Here is a 12,165-nt window from a genome sequence, read left to right on the forward strand (position 1 = left end):
CCATCCTCCTCCCCGCCCACATACCCTCTTTTATTGTTTCCTTTCAGGGCAGAAATGGAAAGCCCATGGAGACATCCAGTTGCAACGTTTCACTTTGAGACAATGATAGCTTTCTCCCTCCCTAATATGTCTGTAGACACACATTTATTGAAAGAATGAGGAAACAAGCTTAGTGTCTCAAACTGAAGGACTTTTGAGGAAGAAACTTTGGACATGCATACTTAGCAAACAAAAAAACTTTCAACAAAGAACCTCTAGGCAATGCATAATCCTCCTTCCTCATTCACATTTGCAGGACACCTTCCGGGTGGAGAACATAGAAGGGGATTGTCTCTACTTAGCCCATTCATTCCCACACAGGTGCACAGGTGGGGGGGGAGGGCTCCCTGTTGGGCAGTGTCCATAGAGTTGATTCGATTTCCTGAGGACCTCCACCAACACCTGAGATCTTCCTTGTTAGCTGGTGGCAACCACCTGCATTGCAACTATGGACTGGGGAGAAAGTAAACACAGGGCTGGCTTTGGAAAATCCCACGTGTTAGGTGACAGCAAATATTAGAGGAAGCAAGAGGCTTAAATTGTAGTAGAATACAGACTAGAAAAGGTTGTACTTTAGAAGAATACTTAAAAGGGCAGAGGATTGTCTTTGGATAAAAGATCTTGCTTTCTTTTTCTAGAGGAAATAGTAAAGTTACCGCTTTATTTTTTATTTTATTCTTTTAGTAATGTTTATTTATTTATTTGGACAGAGAGAGAGACTGAGAGTGAGTGAGTGGGGGAGGGACAGAGAGAGAGGGAGAGAGAATCCCAAACAGGCTCCACAGCACAGAGCCTGATTCGGAGCTTGATCTTACGACCCATGAGATCATGACCTGAGCCGAAATCAAGAGTTAGACACTCAACCGACTGAGCCACCCAGGCGTCCCCCACTTTATTTTTAATATAAGCAGTAAAAAAGTTGGCAGCGGGGGATGAGGAGAGCTTACCATTTAAAATCTGAGAATAAGGGCGCCTGGGTGGCTCAGTCAGTTGAGCGTCCGACTCTGGCTCAGGTCATGATTTTGTGGTTGATGAGTTCGAGCCCTGTATAGGGCTTTGTGCTGACAGCTCAGAGCCTGGAGCCCGCATTGGATTCTATGTGTGTGTGTCTCTCTCTGCCCCTCCCCCGCTTGTGCTGTCTGTCTCAAAAAGAAAATCAACATTAAAAACATTTTTAAATCTGAGGACAGATTTTCAATGTAGTTGGTAGGCCTGTCCCCCACTTTTCTTTTCTTTTCTTTTTTTTTTTTTTTAATTTTTTTTTTCAACGTTTTTTTAAAATTTATTTTTGGGACAGAGAGAGACAGAGCATGAACGGGGGAGGGGCAGAGAGAGAGGGAGACACAGAATCGGAAGCAGGCTCCAGGCTCTGAGCCATCGGCCCAGAGCCTGATGCGGGGCTCGAACTCACGGACCGCGAGATCGTGACCTGGCTGAAGTCGGACGCTTAACCGACTGCGCCACCCAGGCGCCCCTGTCCCCCACTTTTCTTACCTCTGATTCATATTCTGTCCCTAAGTGCAAAATGAAAAGATAGCTGATGGTTCCTCCCTATCTATATTTTTATGGAAAATCTCCTAAGGATCCATTGCAACAGGGAGAATGGTGTTGTCTTTACCTACCTCTAGAAGTTATAGTGCTTGGATCCCAGGGACCTGGCTTTGAATCTCAGTTCTGCTGGTTTCTGGACAGAACCTCTCTGAGTCTCAATTTTCTTACTGGCCAAAAAGTGATAGTAATAATGTCCATAGGGTTATTTTGAAGATTTAATGAGATGATGTATGCAGAAAGACCAACAGAATGCCCAATTAATGTTAGATTCCCTCTCCATCGAAAATGAAGAGTTCAAGTAAGAAGAGGTTCGGTGACTTCCGTCTACTTGAAACGAACCCATCCTGGTCTGTCTTCTTCCCTGGGCTGGGAGGACTGACCAGTCTAGGTCATGCTGCCCAGCCAGTACTGATCCCAAGGGAGGATGGGATGGCCTGGGGCTGGGCCTGAGGCAAGGCTGTCCTTTCCTGAAAGCTACAACACTTGTTGCCAGAAAGAGAGGACTGGATTGTGTCTGAGGTCAGAGCTATAGATACAGGTGCAGAATGGATCCTGAGGGTACAGGGGCCTGAGGAGCCAAGATGTGTGGCCAGGAGGGAGTCTGAGGAGCAGGAGCTGGAAACTGTGTGTTGGGGCAGTGGTAGCTGGTCTGTGTGGCAAGTCGGAGCCTATTAAAGGGCTTTGGGCAGAATAAACATTCTATGCGGCCTGGTTACTGGCATCCAGAAGATCTCGGGGAATGAGTTCTTGCTCAGCTGCCGCGTGAGACATTCTGGCTCTCTTCTTCTCTTTACCTTGTAAGGTTAGTTAAGACCAAGGCAACGTGGCCATCCAGAGCAGGGTCACTTGTGAAAGTGCCTTCTGCTCTGCTAGACATAACATCACAGGGAGTTATGAAAATAATTCGAAAAGAAGAAAAATAGCCACAGATTGCTAAGCAGAGCCAATAGCTACAGCTCCCTACGAGACTCTGAGACCTGGGTTTATGACTCATGAGGCAGAGCTACAGAGAAGAGAACATTTCTGCAAATAGAAGCCACGGCTGGTCCTCCGAAGAAGGACAATCCAGGATGAGGGAAGCGGCAGCCTAGTGTAGCAGTCAGTGGAGGACACGGGCTTGGGGATGAAGCAGACCTTGGACTGTTCTACCATGAACGGGAGCTAGTTACTTCTTCCAGTCTTCTCCTCTTTAAAAGACAATAGACATGCACTAAAAGTTCTCTGGAAGGACGCGGGTTAGGAGAAGACTGCACAGATGAGGACCGAGATGGGAGAGACGCTTTTTACTTCATAGCTTTATACATTTTCATTGAACCATGTGGATGTGTGTCCTAGTAAAAGGCTAAATGAGAAAACAATCGACAAATGATGATCATTTATACCTTTTGGGATTACACAGCCCTGATGGATGGCAATCGCATAATTTACCATTGTTGTTATTATTATTATTAATATGGGGCCGGTGGTTTTTACCCTTAAGATCTTGGCAGTCTCTTTGTCACACACCCAAATCAATGCCCTGTATGCACTGGCCTTACATTATGTTTATAACTAGTGGTAGAAATTCAGCTCCTTAAAATGGGTCTTGTAAATGGGTAAAATGAGTAAATGAATAAATGGGTAAAATGAGTAGATGAATAAATGAATAAATTTACCACTTGTAGTTTAGACTGTTAATATATATATATGTATATGTTATATATATACGTATATATATATATATATATATATATATAAACACATTTTAGAGAGTTATATTACATTATTGACAGTGGCACCTGGCATTATATAATGAACACCTATAGACCCTTTGCCCATATTCACCAATTGTTAACGTTTTTGGCCACATTTGCATTCTTTTTCTCTTTCATACATGCATGTCCATCCATATTTTTTTTCCAAACTATTTAAATGTCAGTTGCTGATATGACACTTCTGTTTGTAAATACTTCAGCATGTGTCTTCAAAGTACAAGGATGTTCCCCTAAATAATCACGATACACTTATCAAATCTGGGAAATTTGACCATTACATAAGGCTGTTATCTAATGTGCAGTTTATATTCAAGTGTCCCCACGTGTTCTAGGAAATATCCTTTTTTTAAGCGTTTATTTTTATTTATTTTGAGAGAGTGCGTGTGTGCATGCATGAGAGGGAGGGGCAGAGATAGAGAGAGAGGGAGAGAGAGAATCCCAAGCAGGCTCCATGGTCAGCACAGAGCCTGACACTCAATCCCATGACCTTGAGACCATGACCTGAGCCAAAATCAATTTGTATCTGATTGTTTCCTTATATTTAGACTTGGATTAAATGTTTTTGTCAGGAATACTATAATAGATGATGTTCTAATGCCATCTTTTTTTTTTTAAGTTTATTTATTTATTTTGAGAGAGAGAGAAAGAAAACATGAGCAGGGAAGGGGGAGAGCGAGAGAGAGAGAGAGCGAGAGAGAGAGAGAATCACAAGCAGGCTTTGCACTGTCAGCTCAGATCCTGACATGGGGCTCGAACTCACGAACTATGAGACCATGACCTGAGTTGAAGTTAAAAGTAGGCTGCTCAAACGACTGAGCCACCCTTTTCTTAAAAATAATGGAACGGTTCATGTAATCTTCTCTGTATCATTCCCATTTTAGTATATGTACTGCTGAAACAAGCACCCAGTGCCATCTTTTATAATTTTTTTTATCCTTCTCTTTTAAGTATGTGAAACCAGGAGTAATTTTAAAAAATGCTAATATTCTTATTTTCAAATATCCAGCAGGTCAGTTATTCATAAATGACTCCGGTCATCACGTCATGACTGAAGCAGTGGGCTATTTGTACAGATCACTTGACTTAAGGGTGACCTACCTGGGATCTTCTCATTCATCAATCCATGGAATCCTGCAGTGAGTTTCTGTTCTGGGTCTCAAAAAGAAAACTGCTTCTGGCTATTCACGTGATACATGTGGCCTCTTGACGATTTCTGATCTTTTGCAGACTTCTGAGGGAAATTGAGCGGATCAGGAGTAGAAGATGTTGGCCTCAACGCATGAGTCAGCAATATTTCGAGGGTTCTAGGAATGGCACCTCATTATGGGAGTACTTGCTTAAATTAGACTACCACAGTGCTCAGAGTTCTAATACAGTGAGCTCTGCGATATGCATGAATGCACATAACCTACAGAGAGTTAAAAGCATGGACTTGGCACCTCATATAATTTCAGAGAAATCAAAATGCGCTTCTGGAAAAGGGAAAAAAGTCTTGAGACCCATCGTTTCCATTTCTGTTGAGGAGAAGACCCGACAGAAGACACAGGATAATGTGGAGCCATGGAATGGCCCAGAAAAAGGAGGTTCAATGAAAAAGAAAGATTATTCCTCTAAGGTTTTATCTTTGGGTAAAATGGATGGTGTAGTAAAGCTTTCACGGCAAAAGGTTTTCTCAGCTAAAGGTGAGGGTGGAAAAGGCCAAATCACCACAATTTACCGGCATCCCTTGGCAGGAGGGTCTCTTAGCACAAATAATCCCTGGGAATCCATATCTGAGTTCATATCAGAAAAGTGGCTTTTTCATAGCCCAGAATACAGTTCGGTTCCCCAGAAGAGTTTTTTGCAGAGAAGATCTCAGTTTGAAACCAAATTGTTGAAGACCTCAAATGATACTAATAAAGTATAAAAATGATCATGGGTGTATTTGTGTTTGAAATTTCTTAATACTTGCCTTTATTTAGAACTCTTTGATGAGATATTTTCTTTCATAACTTTTAGAAGTGATGATAATCAAAGTCTAGGTCTTGATTTTTTAGTTCTTTAAAATATGTAACGGGGGGCGCGTGGGTGGCTCAGTCGGTTAAGTGTCCGACTTCCGCTCAGGTCATGATCTCACGGTCCGTGGGTTAGAGCCCCGCGTCGGGCTCTGTGCTGACAGCTCAGAGCCTGGAGCCTGTTTCAGATTCTGTCTCCCTCTCTCTGACCCTCCCCCGTTCATGCTCTGTCTCTCTCTGTCTCAAAAATAAACGTTAAAAAAAAAATTAAAAAAAAATATTCTAAAATATGTAACAGATTGTAGCTAAAAACAATTTTGAAGTGATTCATATTTACATGGTAGGTAGACGAATGTTGATCTCACAGGGTTCCATATCTAAAAATATGCTGAAGCAGTACTATTAAAGTTCTAATTGTGTTACTTTTACATTGATATAGTTTATTTTGAATTTATGAATTGATTTTCCTTGTAAACAAAATTTATAATTGCTATCACCAAAACTTTTTTTAATGAAACATGAATAAGAAAAGATAAATTGGAATAAATTGAAATCATAAAGTAACTTTAATGTACCAGAGTTCATGGATTTATTTAAATTTTTTTTAAGTTTATTAATTTTTGAAGGAGAGAGAGATACAGTGTGAGCAGGGGAGGGGCAGAGAGAGAGAGGGAGACACAGAATCAGAAGCAGGCTCCAGGATCTGGGATGTCAGCACAGAGCCTAATGCGGGGCTTGAACTCACAAACTGTGAGATCATGACCCGAGCCGAAGTCGGACACCCAACTGACCGAGCCACCCAGGTTCCCCCAGAATCCATGGATTTAATATCATATCTGTATTATTCTTTTTTTAAAAAAATGTTTATTTATTTATTTTGAGATAGAGCTTGAGCAGGGGAAGGGCAGAGAGAGAGAGAGAGAGAGAGAAAGAGAATCCCACACAGGCTCTGTGCTGTCAGCACAAAGCCCAACACGAGGCTGGATCTCATGAACTGTGAGATCATGACCTGAGCCAAAACCAAGAGTCAGAGGCTTAACTGACTGAGCCACCCAGGTGCCCATATCCTATCTACTTGAAACATTTTAATTGCCTCTCATCGGTGATTTGTTACCCATTAACTGTTAAGGATTACTTATTGGCTATTTTATCACCTAACTAAATTCTACAGAGTATACTAGGAAGCCAGATGGAAGAATGGGCTCAGCAGTGGGACCTCAGGAAAATTATTACATTTCTCTTGACCTCAGTTTCATTATTTATAAAATGGGAGAAATCACAGCTCCTGTTTTTCAGGATTACTGAGGGGATTGCATGAGAATGCACATAGCAAGCCTTTAATAAATAGTAGTTGTTATCTGTAAAGGTCTAACTCAGAGGCCATCTTTTTCCAAGAAGCATTTTCTGACCCCTTCAGCCAACAAGGTAAGCATAGGTGAATGCTTGGGTTATTTGTCTTAAATCGTGACTTATTTCACACATGGCAGTGTGGTCTTCCAGGCAGTGTGCCAGCCTTGAGTTATTCCCTGTACTCCAACTAACACCCTGCTCAACAGTAACCACAGTAATCGAGAGCTTGGGGAGTCCTCTGAGTTCAGCGATCCTCAGCGGGGTTCTGGGTGGGCCTTTTCTGCAGCAGCCAAGTCTGATTCAGTCACACAGAAATGTCGCATCGTGGGGGTTACTGTTTGTCTTTGGTGGACCACAATGCATAGAACAGGTGCAGCCTAGCAGATGTGAGGGAAGACAGGTGCACCTGTGAACGTAGGCAGGCGCAGGAGCAGTGTGGCGGTATTCTGAGGGCCTCCCTCTCGAGGCAGGAATTTCTGGAGGGGCACTGGCCTTCTAGGCTGTGCAGTAGGCGGGGGCGGGGGAAGAGGATGACTTTCAAACAGATCAGCCCACATGTGGGGCCTTGGCCCAGTTGCCCCTCTTGGGCGGCGCTGTAAAAGATCCAATCTTGGGGACCGAGGGACCTTTCAGACCCGCCCCCGCAGTCCAGCAGAGAGCCAGAATTCAGACGCTGTTAATGCTGAGAGGGGTCACGTCCTGAATCCTGGGCTAGAGGCACTTTGTCCATGCAGTCAGAGTTGGGGGGACGGCCTCAGTCGGCGAGCGAGGAGGAAACAGGTAGGATCTCGGAGCGACCACAGCAGGCTGGGCGCCAGGGCCAGGCCGCCCACGCCCCGCCCACGCCCCACCTAGGCCCGCCCCTTGCCCGGCAGGACCAGGCCCCGCCCAAGGCCCCATCCCTTCCCCGCCCCCTGTCAGACAGGCCCAGACCCCACCCCCGCCCCGCCCCGCCTCCTGCTCGACAGGGCCAGACCACGCCTCAGACACGCCCCTTCCCCGCCCCCTGCCGGAGAGGACCAGCCCTCCCGCCCCCGCCCAGGCCCCGCCCCCGCGGCGGCCACAGGGGCGGGCCGCGCCGCCGCCACGTGCTCCGACGCAGGGAGCCGCCCGCCGGCAGGCTGAGCGCGGGTAGAGCTCCGGTATCTGGGCGCCGCTAGCAGCAGGGCAGCGGGAAGCATGGCCACGGCGGCGGCGGCTGTGGCCCTTCGGGCCGGGGCGAGGGCGGCGGCGGCTCTGCTGAGCGCCTGCGGGACCGCGGCCCGGGGGTGGCGGCGCGCGGGCCCCGCACGGCCCTTGTGCACAGCACCTGGAACGGCCCCGGACATGAAAGGCTACCTGTGGGAGCGCTACCGGGAGGCAAAGAGGAGCACGGAAGGTGAGTGCGGCGGTTCCCGCAGAACCTCCAGTGCCTAGGGGCCCGTCTCAGGCGGTCAGCGGGTGAGCGGGCACCCTCGCACCCGCGCGGGTCCCGCTGCTGACCTCCAGGGCCCTCCAGTCGTGACCCTCCGTCTCCCCCAGTCCCAACTGCGGCGACATCTCCCCCGCAGTGCGATTCCGGGAAACGCGGAAAAATGCACCTCCAGAAACTTTACAGTTTTCCTTTCTCCTGTCGGGAAAGCAGTTTTATAAATTCTGGCGATTCGTAGCCAGAAATCTACATCGGAAGCGCTTTGGGCTCCACGGACATCGCTTAGGAGGCAGTCACCCCCAGGCACTGTTAGGTATTGTTAATAACGGAGAGTAATAATAGTAGCAGCCGGAGTCCGGCAGGCGGCGAGTGCCTCTGGAGCTGAGCTGCTGGGCTGCTGTCGGTGGCCAGAAGCGATTTTCCTTTTTTTTTTTTTTTTTTTTTGCCGTGTTTGAAATAGGAGGGGTCCAAGTTGAGAGTGTTCTGGGTTATCTACCAACCTTAGTGAGGAGGGGATTCCAGGGAGTGACTCCTTTGTTGGCAGGTGAACATAAAATCGGCTTGGTGAGGGAAATGGGCAGAGGCGGTGGGAGGCCCGAGGAAATCCTAGTGCCAGGCACATAGATAGTCCTCCTGAATCCTTCCCATACCTCGGAGGGACGATGCCACATCCCCATCCTGTAGATGGGAAAAGTCAGACTCCAGTCTAAGGAACCTGGCCAAGGTCACACCTTGACCTGGGGTCTGTCTCAGCCCCTGACCCTCTGTCCCTTTTCCTGTGCTCCACTACTTTTCTGTAGCAGCTGACCATTTGGGGCCTGGTATTAAAGGCCAGTGTTAAGCCATTGGTGCTGCTACTTTCAAGGAAGATTTAGAATTGAAATGTTTGTACTGACTGATGGTGGCAGTGCGGTGGGGTGGGGTAGGGTGGATAAGGAAAGTATTTGGTGGGAGAGAACTTTTGGTAGGATCCCACTTTCAGTCTTTTGGCCAGAAGTCAGTTTAATGAGAGAAAGCAAGGGGCTGATTTTCACCAACTGGGATAATTTTCTGAGAGAGCTCAAAGTGTCTGGCAACGCAGAATTCTGTAAAAAAAAAAAAAAAGGGCTTCTTAGTTTTCCTTTGCTTAGGGTTAAATTTTGCACTGCATTTGGAAGTGGCTGTGTGGTATGGTGAAAAGGGTGCCTTTCCAGATCCTGGACGTTGCAGATCTTAGATGAAAGAAATGTAGATCATCTAGCTCTGCTTTGGGACTTGCAAGACTGTTTAAAATTGAAATCATTATAACATTTACACGCTGTTGTAAAAATTGATGCCGGAGGTCTGGCATACCCTTTACCTAAGTTTCTCCCAGTGGTAACATTTTGCAAAAGAATAGTATAGTATCTCAAGCAGTGTGTCTATGCTGATACATTGTACAGATCTTAATCAGAGCCCTCTACTTTGACTTCACTTGTGTTTGTGTATTTAGTTCTATACGGTTTTATCATATGCAGGTTCAAGAATCCAGTGCTGCGGTTAATATTCTTAAGATACGGACTATCATTAGCGACATCTCTCACATTGTCTTTATAGCTATGTCCACTTCCTGCCAATGCTTTCTCCAGTCCCTGGGGCATTATCTGTTCTCCATTTCAAAAATTTTGCCATTTCAAAGATGTTATATAGAAGGAATCAAACAGTATGTGACTTTCTGGAATTGGCTTTTTGAACTGAGCGTAACTTCCTGGAGATGCGTGCAAATGGTTGTGTGTGTTGTACCCATGTGTGTTCTCTTTTTATTGCTGAGTAGCATCCCATGGAGTGGATGAACCACAGCTGAACCATTTTTTAACCGTGGTGAACCGCTGAACTGTTCTGCACTCACTGAAAGATAGCTGGGTTGCTCCCAGTTTTTGACAATTAAGAATCTGCGGTAAACATTTGCGTATATAGGTTTTTGTGTGAACATGTTTTCATTTGTCTAAATGCCATTGCTTGGTTGAATGGTAATTGCATGTTTAGTTTTGTAAGAAACTACAGGCCGAATTGTTGCCATTCTTCATGAAGCCTCAGTTTCATCATCTGTAACATGGGGATGTCAGCAGTACCGCACCCTAGGGTTTGGTGAGGAATGATTGTGTCCATCCATGGAAGGTGTTTAGAACAGTGCCTGCCGAGTGAGACAGCTAGAGTGTTGGGTGATAAAGATCAGCATGAGGCCAGAGTTTGGGTTTTGGGGTGTGATAATCAGAGTGAAATTGTGGAGTATGAGAGCTCAGAGGAGATTTTTGAGACTTAAATACCTCTGTGGTCTTAGGTGCAAGTTACTTGTTATCTTTCCTCTCTGATCTTAGTCTCCTCACCAGTGATCTGGGGATAATGTGGGGATTTTTAGCGTGGTCTTGGCATGCAGCAGCTGTGTAGTAGTTAGTAGCTAGTATTATTCATTAGTAAGTAACTTCCAGTTTTAGACACACACTTAGTGAGGGGTGGAGATGAGTTCCTTAGCTCTAGAGTCTAGGTACCCTTCAGCTTAGGGCAGTGCCAAACTAGCTGCGTGGCCTTGAACAAGCCCCCCGATCGCTCTAGCTTGGATGTCTCTGTAGAAGGAGGCCGCTGGACTAAACAACGTGTAAGCCTTTTCAAGTGTTACAGGTCTGGGAATCATGTATCGGTGTGCCCCATCCCGCCTTCATGCCCCCAGCACATACCTAGGAGGTCCCTGTCTCACCCCTGAGAACACAGGGACTAACGTTTGACATTTCCTTTCTCCCCCTGTCTGGGGCTGCACCGTTCCTACCCGCCATTAGCCGAGGTCTGTAAGAATATACATGTCCAGCTTGATTCACTCACCAAGAATTTATTAGGTACCCAGCAGTGGGCTTAACGGCTGTTGATTCACACATGGGCAAGTCTGAGGGGGAGGGGCCCACCGTGGGTGAGTCCCTGCCAACGCCCAGCGTGGGACTGCTGTCACGTGGGGGGGAGACTGGTAAACAGATAAGCGACAGTCAGCTTGGGGGACATAAACAAGGGACCCCAGGGGCTTTGACACCAGAGCAGATGAACTGCTCAGGGATCCAGGGGCTGCAGAAACCCTTGCTGGGGGTGACACTTGAACTGTGTCTGTAGGAATGAGAGGTCAGAAAAAATACGGCTATTCAGACAAAAACATGTGGTTTTATTTTTGTTTTTTTTCAATTTATGAAAGGACAAAATAAATTTTTTTTTTTCTCCCTTTCTGATGATTGCTTTCTGGTCATGGGATCTCTTGGCTGATGCAAACAAGCCCTTTGCAGGCTCTCCCAGAATGAAGTCTGCTCAGGGAAGAGCTGATTTTCATTACATGTTTTATTTACCCTTTTTCTCCCGCCCTTCTTTTCCCCCCTCCATTTTTGTTTTTAAGAAGTTTTTTAGTAAACTTTAGTTTTTAGATCAGTTTTCGACTTACAGAAAAATCATGTGGTTTCTATAAACCCAACCTCACGTGACTGTGGCACATTCGTCACAATTGGTGAACGAACGTCGATGCATTGTCAGTATGTATCAGTATTAACTCAAGTCCATATTTAATTCAGATTTCCCTAGTTTTTAACCCAATGTCCTTTTCTGCCCCAGGAACCCACCCGGAACAGCACACTGCATTTAGTTTCATGTCTCCCTGGGCTCCTCTTGGTGGTGACAGTTTCTCTGAGTTTTCCTCAAGGTTTTGATTACCTTGACAGCTTTGAGGAGAAGTGGTCACGTACTTTGTAGAATGTCCCTCATTTGGGCTGTCTTTTTTTTTAAACTTGAGATTTTGGAAGTAGAATATTTATGCATCCTGTCAAACTCAGCTCAAAGGAAAGGTTCTTCGTATTTTTAGGAAAAGAAATACCGGTTTATAACCTCCAGCAAAAATTCCCTGCAGAGCCGCGGGTCTCCGCCGGCGTCGGGGCCGGGTGGGGGGCATTTGGCAACGTCTGGAGACCTGTTGGCTTGTTGCACCTGGGGGTGAGGCGCTGCCCCTGGCCTCCAGCGTGAGGTGGTCAGGGATGCCCCTAGACAATCTGTAATGCACAGGACAGCGTCCTCACAGCAAGGA

At 46.1% G+C, this 12,165-nt stretch overlaps 2 protein-coding genes across 3 annotated transcripts in view; both read left to right on the plus strand.

The window, feature by feature from the left end:
- Positions 1–5,256, plus strand: part of LOC131518992 (putative tetratricopeptide repeat protein 41) — an 87,218-nt gene extending 81,962 nt beyond the window's left edge. Inside the window, 2 exon segments of the mRNA XM_058741580.1 lie at positions 4,351–4,480; positions 4,572–5,256. Of these exon segments, the coding sequence (XP_058597563.1) occupies positions 4,351–4,480; positions 4,572–5,250 (809 nt within the window). The 3' untranslated portion in view covers positions 5,251–5,256.
- Positions 5,257–7,764: 2,508 nt separating this feature from the next.
- The window catches only part of NT5DC3 (5'-nucleotidase domain containing 3), an 89,233-nt gene continuing 84,832 nt past the window's right edge, over positions 7,765–12,165 (plus strand). The window contains exon 1 of one of the 2 annotated variants that reach the window (XM_058741585.1): positions 7,765–8,066. In XM_058741585.1, the coding sequence (XP_058597568.1) occupies positions 7,868–8,066 (199 nt within the window). In that variant the 5' untranslated portion in view covers positions 7,765–7,867. The remainder of the gene's footprint in view (positions 8,067–12,165) is intronic. The other variant, XM_058741584.1, reaches the window with a different exon arrangement.

The sequence above is a fragment of the Neofelis nebulosa genome, chromosome 8, assembly GCF_028018385.1.
Source record: "Neofelis nebulosa isolate mNeoNeb1 chromosome 8, mNeoNeb1.pri, whole genome shotgun sequence".
In the NCBI taxonomy this organism is placed as follows: Eukaryota; Metazoa; Chordata; class Mammalia; order Carnivora; family Felidae; genus Neofelis; species Neofelis nebulosa.